Source organism: Hoplias malabaricus, chromosome 18 (assembly GCF_029633855.1).
Source record: "Hoplias malabaricus isolate fHopMal1 chromosome 18, fHopMal1.hap1, whole genome shotgun sequence".
NCBI lineage: Eukaryota > Metazoa > Chordata > Actinopteri > Characiformes > Erythrinidae > Hoplias > Hoplias malabaricus.
In genome coordinates, this window is record NC_089817.1 from 8016775 (window position 1) to 8032730 (window position 15956).

Genomic DNA, 15956 nt, shown 5'->3' on the forward strand with positions numbered 1-15956 from the left:
CTAGCCAGCAGTGGGCCTAAAGTGGACCAATGGTGGACAAAGGTATTCCTGCCTGAGGAATCGAACCCCAGTCTGCCGTGTAGAAGGTTGTAGTGTTATCACTACACTACACTAAACGCTAGCTTTTACATTGCTCCTCTGAGGTTTCCGGAAGCTTTTTTTTTTTTCCTCCACAACATGATTCCGGCCTTGTAGCTTTAGCCATGATGGGTTGAAAGGAGCTGGAGAGTTGTGATGTGAACAAAGGCCTTGTACGGGTCTGAGGGCTTGCTGTGAATCTGCTGATTGGTCTGGGCAAGCTGGCCTTTTTTCAGCCTCAGCAGTGTCAATCAAACGCTTGCTGCCACAATGCCAAGCCCTGAGCTTTTAACAAGGGGGCTTAACCATGAGTGTCTGGACGTGGAGGCAGAAGGAAGTGCTGTAGATTCGCTTTTGTCTCATTTTACACAATTACACCACTGCATCTCTGTCTCTTTCACTATTACTATGAAAGAGGCTTTGATATCTTGGTGGTGTTTGAAGTGACAGAGCTAACTGATTCTAAAGTGCCTTCTCTTTCGATTTCTGCCACAATGGCTTTAAATTTCAGGCCTGAGACTGGGGGACAGCTTCCACTGATTTATGGAGCGAAGTTGTTGAAAGCTGGTTTGGATAACCAGCCCACCCCACCCAAAGGCAGACTGAGTGAAAACAATAGCCCTTCATTCTATTTCAAAGCTGCCATTCTACCAGGCTGATCGTGTTTTTGCTGGAGTTGTTGCTGTTAAATGGATTGTTAGCGCTGCTCAGTATATTACCTGCTGATTTATCGCATCTGTAGTGCGGAGGATTTCACCCGCAGGGCACTCGGAGCCTTGATTTCAGCGGGACATGCTGACTCCCGTTTCTTTCCTCTATCTTTCGTGTTTTCCCTCTGCCTGTCCATCCTTTCGTGAAAGGCAAGTGCACCATGATATCGTAATATCATCTTGTTCTACTGGGGTGAGTGTGCAGTACATGGTGTAACTCTAGGGCAGTGTCAGTGAGAAAAAGGCATAGTCAGCAATAGTCCTGTGGTGAACACTTTCTATGGATGAATGAGAGAAGCGTGCTGAGAGTTAATTCACAGATACAGATAGGCTTAACTTTTACTGTAAATCTTCCAAGCAGTCTTCATCAACACGATCTCCAAGATTTAGTACATATGCACTTTCTTACATTTGTATATATTGCTGCATGCAAATTTGTAGTAATTATATTATCACTAAGTGATTACTGTGGGTTCGATTCCCGCTCCGGGTGACTGTCTGTGAGGAGTTGGTGTGTTCCCTCTGTGTCCCTCCGGGTGCTCCGGTTTCCTCCCACAGTCCAAAAACACACGTTACAGGTGCATTGGCGACTCAAAAAGTGTCCGTAGGTGTGAGTGAATGTGTGTGTGTGTGTGTTGCCCTGTGAAGGACTGGCGCCCCCTCCAGGGTGTATTCCCACCTTGCACCCAATGATTCCAGGTAGGCTCTGGACCCACCGCGACCCTGAATTGGATAATGGTTACAGATAATGAATGAATGAATAAGTGATTACTGTTTCACTAAGTCCACTCAAACTCTTTATAGCCTGATATTCATGTGAACATCGACAAAAATAAACAGTACACATTTTGTCCGAGTGCAAGTTACATTTAGTGCACATTGTATGAATTCTGAGAATGACCCTTTTTGTCATTAAAAATAAATATATTTACATATACATATACATATTAAAATAAATATATGTATTTGAAATCATCGTTAGACCTGGCTGCAGTTTTAGGGGTCTTGATGATGTAACAAAATGCTGTGATAAAAAAGAAATAGACACAAAAGAACAATTGCAATCGATCAAACAGGCTACTGTTGTTGTGAGGACAGTAGACGCACCGCTTCCCAGACTTCAATATCTCAAATGTTAAATTGTGCTTTATGATCTTTGTACAAATATACAGCGAAATGTACTATATTTAACACATTTTTGTCACTGCACTCTCTCTCTCTCTCTCTCTCTCTCTCTCTCTCTCTCTCACTCACACACACACACACACACACACACACAAATGATTAGAGGTATGTTTGGGGGCTAGATGCCATGCTCAAGGGAGTTTCAGCCATGGTTGTGCGGATCAAACTGGTGATCTTTCTGTAGCCTGCTCCTCCAACCTTTAGGCCATGGCTGAATATACTTGTGGTTACTCAGATTGTGAGAAGTGGAAAACACAACCACATCCAAAGATTGAAATATGAAGATGAAATGCGTGAAACAGTTTTTTTTTTCAGATTTCCATTAAGTAAAGCGTAGAAATGCTACTGACAAATACAATGACAACACTGCCGGAGATTAGAATGTAATAATCCCTGGTTATTTCCTGCTCTTTAACTAGTGGACAGTTCTGTATAAGTGACTAATACTAGTATTCATTCATTCATTCAATATCTGTAACCCTTATCTAGTTCAGGGTGGGTCCAGAGCCTTCCTGGAATCATTGGGCAAGGCGGGAATACACCCTGGAGGGGGCGCCAGTCCTTCACAGGGCAACACACACACTCACACATTCACTCACACACTCACACCTATGGAAACTTTTGAGTTGGCAATCCACCTCCCAGCGTGTGTTTTTGGACTGTGGGAGGAAACAGGATCACCCGGAGGAAACCCACGTAGACACAGGGAGAACACACCACACTCCTCACAGACAGTCACCCGGAGGAAACCCACGTAGACACAGGGAGAACACACCACACTCCTCACAGACAGTCACCCGAAGGAAACCCACGCATACACAGGGAGAACACACCACACTCCTCACAGACAGTCACCCGAAGGAAACCCACGTAGACACAGGGAGAACACACCACACTCCTCACAGACAGTCACCCGAAGGAAACCCACGTATACACAGGGAGAACACACCACACTCCTCACAGACAGTCACCCGGAGGAAACCCACACAGACACAGGGAGAACACACCACACTCCTCACAGACAGTCACCCGGAGGAAACCCACACAGACACAGGGAGAACACACCACACTCCTCACAGACAGTCACCCGGAGGACACCCACGCGGACCCAGGGAGAACACACCACACACCTCACACACAGTCACCCGGAGGACACCCACGCAGACCCAGGGAGAACACACCAAATTCCTCACAGACAGTCACCCGGAGGAAACCCACGCGGACAAAGGGAGAACACACCAAACTCCTCACAGACAGTCACCCTGAGCTGGACTTAAACCCACAACCTCCAGGTCCCTGGAGCTGTGTGACTGTGTGACCACCATGCCGCCCTTAATAGCAAATGTAATATAATGTGTTTGCCCAGAACACTTAACTGATATTGTATCTGTGTACGAATGTACTTCATAAACCCAGCGAAAGCAGGCCTGTAGAGAGTAGCCCAGCTAGATAATCAGGGACTAGAGGTCCTCTGTCTAAAACCCTTGACTCAGTGGGGATTGATGATTTATTGGCACTTGTGAAGGAACATTTCATTTAGCTCGCCGTGTAGCTGCACCCTCCCATAGGCCAGGACCACTCTCTCCTGGGGTAGGCACCTCAGTCCGAGGATTTATGAGGCTCTCTTTATATTGGACTTTCGATTAGAATCCGAGGCACGAGATGAATTCACATGCATGCGTCAACGGAGCCGGAGATCATTCCCCCGAAGAGAGATGCCAGCCAGGCAATTTCACCATGGAACATGCATTGTGGGTAATTTATGATGATGGTTTTTCCCATTTGAATTCACTGGCCCTCTTTTCCCCCGCTGTGAATCTTTACATAGATATGCCCAGGAGGGAGCCGTTTAGGTTTAAACGTATTGACCGAGTGCATTCTGTGTGAATGCTGAAGGGAATCGGCACGTAAAAACCAGCCAAGTGGCCATATCCGTGAATCAAATACGCAGAGCCATATCATCAGGATGATAATGCGCGATTGTAGAACCGCTGAGGGGACTAATGTAAATCATAGATTTCCAGCATATTATCCCCTGAGTGTTTACATCATCCATTACACATAAACTGTCCTGATACACACTTCACAGCTTACATTCAATACAGGTTTTATTGTACAATCTTACTGCAGGGAGTGTCGCTGAGGTACAGCTCCGAGATCTCAGGGCCCTGAGTTCAGTCCCCACCTCAGGTCACTGTCTGAGAAGTGTTTGGTGTGTTCTCCTTGTGTTTTTGTTGGTTTCCTCCCACACATTAGTTGGTTGATTGACTGTGCGAATTTTTCCACAGGTGTGAATGTGAATGACAGGGTGAGCACATGATCTGTCGCTCTCAATTTCTCAAAGGAGTGCTACTATGCTTCACATCAATGATACTTTGGGACCTTATCAAACTGGAAACACCTTTGAAATTTTAAAACTCCTTTAGCTAAGATGATTTTTTTTAAATCCATGGACCCTATGCCCACAATTTGCAGTGTGAAATCATAACTGAGGAATGCTTAAAGCTACAGACATTGTGAATGCTCTGGTTTTTAAAATGTAAGGAAAACTTTGCTGTGTAATTGAGCTTGGAAAACAATAAAAAAAAATGTAAAAAAAATTTAAAATCACTAGGAAAGGGTTAAAATACAAATGTGATCAACAAATCCAAAAAAATCATCACCTCATCTATCCAACTAGTGTTTAACTCACCTCCAAACATCATCAACAATCTCAGTCATTTAGCATCAAATGATATCACAGTGATAATGACTTTTACGAATAGTGTAGGGACTTCAGAATATTACTAAAAAATATCATGTGTCCAACTTCCAAAAATCTACCAATTAGTTTATAAAACACTGATAATGATACGTACTGAGATCCCAAGATGAAAATCATCTGGGCTTTGACTTTATTCCCAAAATTTCAAATCTTCTAAAGGTTTGGCATATTTGATGTTTTGTTTGTTTGTTTGTTTTTCCCTCAAAATGTTAATCTCAGCCCTGTGAAGAACTGGCGCCCCCTCCAGGTTGCATTCCTGCTATGCGCCCAATGATTCCAGGTAGGCTCTGGACCCACTGCGACCCTGAATTGGATAAGCAGTTACAGATAATGAATGAATGAATGAATGTTAATCTCAACAAATAAGTACAAGGTTGTGCAGCAAAATTGCAGAAGACTCTGTGTATTCTTGTTTTGCATAAAATGCAAAAAAAAAAAAAAAAAAAAAAAAAAACAAAGAACATCACTTAGAAAATCATAAAAACCTGATATACCATTTGTAACCAAACTTTTGCCTTTGGCCCATCAGCGGTCAGAGAAGCCTCTCAGAAAGTGAGGTTAGATTACACACATCAAGCTGTTAGTGTCAGCGCATGGAGAGGGTCACAACTGCAGTTAATAGTGAGGTGTTGCTCCTGTGGCTGACCACAGGGGCTTGCTGTTGGGTTGATTCGACAACTCAGCAGACCCCAAGCATCACTACCTCCCCCCCCACCACAGGTACTGGCCCTCTAGAGCACTTGACCCCTCCTCTCCCTCCACCACCAGCTCCCAGCCTCCGGCCTCTGCTTCCAATTGCTGGGGCATAGCCAGCATTCCAGACCTGTCAGAGGGGAGGAGGGGTCAGTGCTGGCTCTGACAGATCCATGGTCAGTGATGATAGGGGGGAGTCGCCTGGGATCCACTCGCGCCTCTTTTATGTGGGTCAGCAGCTTGACATTTGTCAGCTGACCCCTGAAACTGTGCCTTTCAATGAGTTGGTTCCATAATGACCTCAGATTAGGGAGCAGACGAGCGGCAATGCAGGGGGCCAAGCACTTCTTATAACCCTCAGATTTTGGTGAGAGAAGGTGTTTGAGTGGAAACTGTGGTACCTCACATATAGACTTAGGATGAAAACAACTTCTAAGACTGAACTTTGGATGTTCAGTGCACAGTTTAATCATAATATTAATTGAAAAAATTTAATCAAGTATAATGAAAAAAACTATACAATATATATCAAAATAAAATTGGTGGAGAACGTGTTGTATTTGGTTCTATGTAGCACCTAAAAGGGTTCTTCTATTGCTTAGATCTGCATCTTGTACCCATAGACGAGCCCTTTTTGGTGCTACCTACAACCATTTTCACAACAGTTCTATAGAACAATTAATCTGAAGAACCATAGCATCATACAAAGCATATAACTGGTTCTCTGTAGAACTCATTAGAGCCATTATGCTTAATCAAGAACTGTTAAAGGACTGTCTTTTTAAAGACAGTGTGTTATTTTATTTAATTAACTGTAAAAAGAAAACAGTGGGCTGTAAATTCTGCACTGAACATATGTATATATATATATATATGTACATACATATTTTTAATTTAGTGTTTCTGTAGAGACATTTCTCCGCTGACCCCTAGCCTGTGCCTTAAATGACCTCAGATGTCCTCAGGACAGAAGAGCGGCAATGCAGGGAACCAAGCATTTTCTTACACCTTAAAATAATCATGAAGGTCAGTGAATGGGAGCTATGATACCTAGGGTTCAGACAATATATGCAAACAACCTCTCAGATGGAACTTTGGGGGTGCAAAGAAAATTGATGAATATCTTCTATTTCTCTAGAGGTCTCTACAAAGAACAAGATGGGTTATTAAAAGTAAAAGGTGTAAACACAATATATACAAAATACATATGATTATAATGTATATTACACTTCGTATTGGTGTTCATGTGATGGTATTTCTTTTAAATATCTTGGTCTTTAATGATCCCAGAAGAGAGAATAGGTGAGCAGCAATGTAGGGGCCCAAGCACTTTCTCTCATCTTGAAATCTGGCTGAGTATTTGCCAGTGAGTTGGGGTGTCCTAACAAAATCTATAAAACATAGTTTGTAGACGTGCTTATCTGGTGTGCCACTGAGCATAGGCTTGGATTGAATGTGAAATGATGTTGTCAGCACTTTGAGAGGCAGCTAGAGTCTGAAGGTAAAGTGGGGTTATGGAGTATTCCACTGAGGTCACAGACAAACGTTTTCACATGTTTCAGTTAAACTGAGTCAGTATTAGCTGAAAAAAAAGGCCTGAGAAGAACTTTCTCATAGGTATGATTACTTTCCCTGACAGCTAAATCGCCGCTCTCTGTTGACTCGCGCAATTATCAGCTTTTATTACAAATAGTCCTTAACTCTTTGTGAGTGATTCCAACCACCGATATGTTCTGAGGGTATCCTTTACCTCCTTTACCTCCTCACCATGTGACATGACACTGCTTTTGGAGGCTTATGAAAGCACAAAGTGCAAGTTGCTCTGGTTTTTTCTGTGGTCACTGGGGATGGGAAAGCTCCGGTGAAGCCCTACCCTGATTTCTTCATCCACATTCCGGCATTGAAAAGAGCACAAAGGGGAAGCCTGAGAAATGCCAGACAAAAGTCCACGTAGACACGCACACGGTTAACCTTCTCATTCACATCAGACAATCCATCCACATTCACTTTGAGACAATGGAAGCAGAACTTTTTCTTTCTTTCTGTACGGCAATATGTGTGTTTTTAATTAATTAATTAATGTATTTATTTATTTGCCAAGGTCTTTTATTGCATATATTTATTTTTTAATTTAATGTGGGTTTTTTTTTTTTTTTTTGTGTTGTTGTTTTGTTTTTGCTCAAGAGTTCTTCGTGATTTTGGTGGTGTGATCAAGGATGGATTAAAATACATAAGTGACATAAGAATGAATTCAAGAGTTTAGCCAGATGTACCTTTGGATAACATGTGGTTTACCTTCATCAGGAGAAGTAATCATTCTGGTCTTGTTAACATCGATAGACCTTCGATAAGAATGGCTCTGAACCCAAAAGGAAAGAATGCTGATATATTTCTTTGTTGTCACTTCAAGAACAGTCTGCCCTCCATAAGAAAGAAAGTGAGAGAGAGAGAGAGAGAGAGAGAGAGAGAGAGAGAGAGAGAGAGAGAGAGAGAGAGAGAGAGAGAATGAAAAACGAAACATAAAGGAAATAATAGCAGGGTTGCTAGGCTGCGAACGCTCCCAGAAAAGCAATCTTGTTTTGTTTTGCGGCTTTCGCCTCTTTAGAGAATGTGTCTTTGAGATGCTCCTCTGTGTGGATGTCCGTCTGCTTTTCTTTGAGGTGGAGCAATGTGTGTGTGTGTGTGAGGGGGGTTCCACTGTTTGTAGTGGCTGGGGACTGGGGGTCCGGGAGCTGTCAGTGTGCCTGTTTGCCCCCAGGGTGAGGAAGGCCCCCTGTGGTTAGGACTCTATAGTGGAATGCACCTCCTGAGGAGAAACTCCAAAGCCATAGAGTGACAAGCTCACGGCAGGAATGTCGAGGTCAGGCTCATCTCAGAAAACTCCCCCGCCATCCTCCCTGTTATCTCACACACTCCTTTACACTCTTTTACATCCCCAGTCTGCCTCTGTACAGTTTGTGTATCCACTGTCCCTTTCTGGAACACAGACTCCAGGGGCTGTGACACCAAACTAACTGTTACATTGTTGGATATATAACTCCGGATAGTTGTGATTCCACAATTCTTGGTCTGAGTAGACGTCACGTTTTGGTTCAGATATTTTTGGTTACTTTGTCAAAAGCTATTAATGGGGTGCAGTTGCCGTCACAGTTCAGAGTAGCCGCCGTATTGGGGACCTACTCATTACTCAACACACAAGTCAAGTAAAATCGGTGATATTGAAATTGCTTTAGTGTTTCTGTCGATACTTTTAGTCCTCATTTAGTCATTAAAATGAACGAAATATTATTATGGATTCCTGACCCATTCATCCGCGTCAAGTTTGTAAGCAGAGCTATGTTCATCTGTGGCAGTCAGTAGAGCAGCTTTGGCTATGTCTTCCTACATATTGCACATCACAGATAATAAAACTAATAATACAGACTGTAATTAGACACTAATTTGACAGAGAAACATACTTTATAGCTCACTGAAACTTATTTTCAATGTACAATGTACTATTTTATGTCCGACTGTGCTCTACAGAGAGTGTTGGGAGACATTTGGGATTCCATCTCAGCTTTGCCGCATTATGGAAACTGCTCTCACTGATCACTCACACTTTTGACGGCCAACGTGAATGTAAAGCGAAAGCCTAATAGGCAACAAGGAAAACTGATCTGTGAGAAATGGGGCGCGGAGCCATGTTCAGTCCAAAAACAAAAAACAACACACGAATACAGGATGAGTAAACGATGAGGGCATACATTTACCTGTGTCTTTGTTGTGGTTTTAAAGACGGGTTTTTGAGTTGTCGCCTGCTCCATTTCGTAGGGGAGCTGTGCTAGTGGAAAAGCGACAAGCTTTAAGTGAGTAGAGCCGTGCTGAGTCGAGTCAAGTAAAGTAGAGCTGGACTCATGCGATGGAAAAGCACCATTTGAGCCAAACCAGAGGAATAATTTAGGCAGAAAGTCACGATAAAATAGTTTCCTCCAAGAATTTGTTCCACTCTCAGAGTGCAGGAACAGCGGGATCAGATTATTAACCATGTAAACAGGAAAGGGGAGAGGAATATGTGGCTTGTGCTTGCTCTTACACACAAAAATAATACACAAGTGAAATAAAAATTACAGAAGCTTTTATGTAATCTGTGTATGAATAACTCACTCAGATTTTTCGCAGAGAAGAGCAGAGCAGTCTAACTCTGCGTATCATTCTTATATGAGTTTACAGCACTGTCTCTGTGATTGATGTTTGCGCAAATCCAATGACTGTGTGATCATAAAATGACTACAAATCTTGACAGATTATAACATAACACATATATCTTACTAATATCCTGGCTGCCCTTTATCATCCAGTAAAGATTTTGTTGATTCACTAATTTCATAAGTACATATCTGTCTGTTTACAGCAGAATATTAATCTGTATTTTCATAATCAGTCTGTTTACATCAGGACATGAAATGGTGTATTAGTTAATTAATCAGTTCCCAGCAGAACGTAATGTTGTGTATCAGCAATTAATCTATTTACAACACAATATCATACTTTGTCTTTTAGAAACAGATACGATAGGAGCGTCGGCTAAATGCTATAAATGTAAATGCTGTAAATGTAGAAACATATGTGCTACATAAACCTACATTAAAAAAAAAAGAATGTGCTTTTGCTTGTTCTACAAATGTGCCAGAGACTCTCAGATTCAGACAGCAGTGATAAATGCATACGTATCACACGCTGTCTTAGATTAGGTGTGTTTGTATTGCCGTGTAATACTGTATGTTTGTATTTTATATATTAGCATGTTAGTCCTTCAAACAGTGCCCTTTTCTGAATAGTAAACAACTCCACTGGTGACCCTTCAGATGAAAATCTCTCTTTTATGAAATGGTTATGGGCTATCATCACTGTTAATGATTTATCTGGCATTGACGGATGACACCAAATAATGTGTTGCAGTAAATAAGTGCCTCACACCAACGCCTTACAAATATCCTTCAGGATTATGCCGAAGAGTGTGTGCCCTGTGCGGTCAGGCAGACGTGATGAGCGCACATTAACATCAAAACGTTTGGAAATGTTGTGGCAAAGCCCCGCTTTGCTTCCTCTCCTTTTTGCCCCGGAGTTTAGAGGCAGCGCTATCAAATCATGCGGCGGGACGCTGTGTTTAGTGTAATCAAAGCTCAAAGGGGAGAGGTGAGCTTTAAAAGCCGTTTTGTTTTCCTGTGGGCGTGGGGGTCCACGGTAAGTTGTGCGGGGCAAATGGGGAGGGTAGTAGTAAAAGGAAGGAGAGGGGGTGAATCTGCCAGCCGTCCCCTACTTAAGCCACCCTCTCCCTCCTGCGTTTCCCCGTGTCTGGGGCGGAAAGAAAGCAGAGGCCTAATATTATGCATCACCAGGGCAACTGGTCCAAGTCATCAGTTTCAATTTCGGCCGCTTGGAGGGCACGGTCCAGTGGTGGCACAAGAAAAGAGCCTTAATCTGGAAGGAGGAATGGGGCGGTTATTACATACCACTGCGCCCCCCAACCACCCCGGCCAGCTTTACGCTCCTTTCCTTCTTTCCTGTTTTCATGAGAAGGGGACTAGTGTTGTTCAGTTATTCTTCTTAACACATCGTTTGGAAAATATTATTAAAGTAATAAGTCAGTTATGCAGTGTGTAACACAGAGTAAAAAGAAGCAGGGAATTACTTGGAGATGTTATTTTTTAAAGGAACCCTAAGTAAGCTTTGTTATATTTTGCTCCTGGGAGCTCTCTCTAGTGTATTAATTTTTACAGTACTACCGAAATCATTGAGGGTTTGTGTGTGTGTGTTTGTCTGTATGTGTGTGTGTGGTGGTGGTGGTCGTGGTGGTGGTGGGGGGGGGGGTGTTCCTACCCTCCTTCATAGTTACATAGTGCATTCTCTACAGTGCTGAGCTCAGAGTAGAGCAATGACAGAGGCTCTAGTTTCCCTAACAACCGAGTGGAGCATCACAGTATTTTTGAAGCTGTAATTTTAATGTAAAAATATTAAGTAATGTTGCTTTAATACGAAAAACTGTAGAAAATAATAATATCACGTGATCACTCATGCACTTGTGAGTTTTAGTGCAGAGCTGAAAAGAGAAAGAGGATGCTCTTTTTGTGATACGTATGTATGATGTATGATATGTACTCACGCTCAGAGATCTTATTGAATGTAGTGGGTTAAGCCTTCAGTTCGGCTCCTGAAGGCCTCACTAAAGGATGTATCTGCCTAGATTTGAATGAAGGGGGATTCTAATTTGATCATAATCGCAAGGTGTTTGGTGCAGTGTTAACTTGAGGCCTAGGCACTTTCATTACCTCTAGGCCCAGGGCAATTCAGAGAAGCAAACTTCAAACACCAACCATGTCTTAGCTGATCGACTGCATTCGGTGTAAGGGGGAGAAAAATGGGTAAATCTGATTGGGCAAACCATTGCTACAGGGTTTATAAGACCCCTGGGACTGATGTTTCAGGACCTTGATGGTTATCTGAGGGCAATGTAGTGGAGTTAACAAAGTGCTTATTTTCTTCCCTCTATTTCTGTTTACTATCCGCTCTGCCTCTTTTCTCTCTCTCTCTCTCTCTCTCTCTCTCTCTCTCTCTCTCTCTCTCTCTCTCTCTCTCTCTGTCTCTCTCTGAATCTCTTTGGTAGTTCCTCCGAGGGAACCACAGGTGACGTGCCGATCAAACACATACCCCAAGGGCTTCTACTGCAGCTGGCACCTTCAGCATCCCACATACATCCCCACAGATTTCGAGGTCCAAGTCCGGTAAGATGTTTTGTTACTTGCTTTTATATGTCTTCCACCCCTCCATCTCTATGTCTCCCTGATCTCTCTCACCTCCCTCTTTTCCTCACTCTCTGTTCTCTTTCTCTACTGTCCCATCTCTATTGCCCTCATCGCTGCTATCTCTCCCTCTCTCTCCGGTATCTCTTTTTTTTTTATTATGAGTCTCTATGACTCTCCATCTCCATCTTTATCTTTTGCTCTGTTTCCACCTCTCTGTCCCTTTCTCCCCTGCAAGGAAAGCTCATCTCATCAGCAGTGATGTATGGAGTAGGGTTCTCTCTCTCTCTCTTGCTCTCTCTCGCTCTGATTCTCTCTCACTTTCCCTCTCTCTGGCCAGAGCTGATTAGGGCTGTCTGAGGCTGGGCAGGAACTGTGAGCTGAAGGAATGGACTCTCAGCACAATGTCCCCAAAGAAAACCCAAAGACATGGACTAGAGCACTTTCATCCTCTTTAACTCACTCATTCTATTTTTCTCTCTGTCTCCCGGCCTATCTCCACATGTCCAAGTGCTTTACAGAAAGCACCAAGTACAGAGAAGAAAACTTGGTTCTTAATTACTCAAACCAGCACTGTTCTGTGTAAGCCTCACCTATACAGCCGAGAGGATAGACACACACAGCCCCATGCACACTACAATAGATAATCAGCTCTGTGGGGGCTCCACACACACAGGTCTACACATAAAGGACTGACACAGCTCTACACACACGGCTCTACACACATGGCTCAACAGACATGGCTCTACACACACAGCTCTTCAGACATGGCTCTACACACACAGCTCTTCAGACATGGCTCTACACACACGGCTCTTCAGACATGGCTCTACACACACGGCTCTTCAGACATGGCTCTACACACATGGCTCTACACACATGGCTCTACACACATGGCTCTTCAGACACGGCTCTACACACAGGGCTTAACAGACACGGCTCTACACCCACGGCTCTTCAGACACAGTTCTACACACACGGCTCTTCAGACACAGCTCTACACATACTGCTCTACACACATGGCTCTACTGACATGGCTCTACTGACATGGCTCTACATACACAGCTTTTCCAACAAGGCTCTACTGACATAGCTCTACTAACCAGCTCTACAGACATGGCTCTACAGACACGGCTCTACCGACATGGCTCTACTGACATGGCTCTACATACACAGCTTTTCCAACAAGGCTCTACTAACCAGCTCTACAGACATGGCTCTACTGACACAGCTCTACTGACATGGCTCTACTGACATGGCTCTACATACACAGCTTTTCCAACAAGGCTCTACTGACACAGCTCTACTAACCAGCTCTACAGACATGGCTCTACTAACACAGCTCTACTGACATGGCTCTACTGACATGGCTCTACATACACATCTTTTCCAACAAGGCTCTACTGACACGGCTCTACTAACCAGCTCTACAGACATGGCTCTACTGACACAGCTCTACTGACATGGCTCTACTGACACGGCTCTACATACACAGCTTTTCCAACAAGGCTCTACTGACACAGCTCTACTAACCGGCTCTACAGACATGGCTTTACAGACATGCTTCTACCAACACGACTCTACTGATGCAGCTTTACTAACTGGCTCTACAGACACAGCTTTTCCAGCACGACTCTACAGACACAGCTCTACTGACACAGCTCTACTAACCAGCTTTACAGACACGTCTCTACTGACACAGCTCTACAGACATGGCTGTACTGACACAGCTCTTCTAATTGACTCTACAGACACAGCTTTTCCAGCACAAATATACAGACACAGCTCTACTGACACAGCTCTACTAATCGGCTCTACAGACATTGCTCTAACAACTTGGCTTTACAGACACAACTCTGTAGACATGGCTCTACCGGTTCTACTGAAATGGCTTTACAGAAATGTCTCTACAGACACTGCTTTCCTGACATGGCTCTGCAGACTGCAGACATGGCTCTATAGACACAGCTGTACTGACACGGCTTTATAGACACAGCTCTACTGACACGGCTCTATAGACACAGCTCTACTGACACGGCTCTATAAACGTGGTGCTACAGACACGACTTTTAAGGCTCCTCTCTGCAGACAAGGCTCTACAGGCACATCTCTACTGTCACGTGTCTGCAGTCACTGCCCTATAATGATGCCTTTTCAGACTGTAATTTTATGCTCTACATTAAACTCTACAGACAGAACTTTACAGACACAACTCTACACATATATACTGACATATGCCTATACACACAGCTCTACGGAGACAGCGTGGATGTCACAGACTCACTTGGTGCCCCAGAGCTTTTCCTGATCGTTTTTTAAAAAGCTTGAGCAGATCACAAATATCAGCAGGCAATTTCGCAGCAGGCAGCTCCTCATTAATTTTCTACGGCCAATATGTCACATTTGAATAATCATTTCTCTACTTATGTTCCCTGCTGTATTTCCATGGCATGACTTTAAAAAAGGCATAGCTTCAAAAATCAGCCCTTAATTAGGTAACAATGGCCTTTTAACCCTTAATATCAACAAGTAGGAAAGTCATTAGTAAGGCATTAGTAGTATGAGGCATAGTTTGACTTGTTGTAGAACTATGGGATATTTTATGCAGTCATGTGTCCAAACTTTTGGACTGCATATGGCAGGGATCATCTCCTCTGGTTAGACATGGAACCTCAGCACCCTCAGGAGTTAAGAGGAACCCTGATCCAGTGTGTCCCTCACTCTCAGGGGGTGGAACATTCTGCCAGTCATCATGCTCCAGGGCCAGGAACTTATCTCAAAAGGAGAGTAAAGATGCGCTGAGCAACCAGACGTGTGACCAGATGGCACCCTGGGGGCAGACTCAAAGCTCTCTCCAGCTCAGCAAGTCTATTCCTGTCCCTAAAGTCCCTTAAGTTCACGAGTGCCATTAAAATAAAGACTGTATCATAGGCTTGGCATAGTAGTAGATACTGAAAAAATCATTTTAATTATGATATCATAAAGTGAATACCAACAAACAGGCACCACCTCTGACCTTTATCTCAATTAGGCCGCCTGACCAGCTCACCTTTGACCTCTATGTGAATCAGTTAAGATGACAGTGTCCCCTATGTTCTTTCTGTCAATCCTTTCTCTGTCCAGACACAACCAGAAGGTTTTAGAAGTGAAGAAAGATGAATCCCATAAGAACCGGTGCCATGTGAAGTTTCAAGAACTGTTCTCCAGCGCTCCGTACTTGGTCAATGTCACAGCGGTCAATGCGCTGGGAAAAGCCTCCAAAGAAGAAAGCTTCGAGGAGTCATCCATGGGTACTGCCATTTTCATCTCCTGTCTTTGTATTCTTCTTCAGAGTTTCAGTCCCTTTCTGTTATTCTTATTGTCATATTCCAATTCAGAAATGTGAAAATTACAGCTTCTATCTGACATCTGATTTTGGAGTGAAAATACTTGAAAAATTACTCAAGTACAGTAATGAATTACATGTACTTTTGATGCTTGAAGAATAGGATAAGTAACAATGTGTTGTTACATTGTAATTATATTGTTATTACACTTTATATCGGTCTTATTGGTACAGCTGTCATTATTATTGTTTTTGGTGGTGTTGTTGTTGGTGGTGGTGGTGTTATTATTATTCCAGTCCGGCCTTCTCATAGTTCACACAGTTAAAACGAGCCCACTCAGTAAGCTTAGAGGTGGCACCCATTGAAACAGAAAGCCCTTAAGCCTGCATTCACATTAGGTGCATTCAAACAAGCACAA

General features: G+C 43.3%; 1 protein-coding gene across 2 annotated transcripts in view; it reads left to right on the top strand.

Moving 5' to 3' along the window:
• The window catches only part of cntfr (ciliary neurotrophic factor receptor), a 222495-nt gene that overhangs the window by 164293 nt on the left and 42246 nt on the right, over nt 1-15956 (top strand). For both annotated transcript variants that reach the window (XM_066651361.1, XM_066651360.1), the window contains exons 4-5: nt 12077-12194; nt 15336-15502. In XM_066651361.1, coding sequence (XP_066507458.1) covers nt 12077-12194; nt 15336-15502 — 285 coding nt within the window. The remainder of the gene's footprint in view (nt 1-12076; nt 12195-15335; nt 15503-15956) is intronic.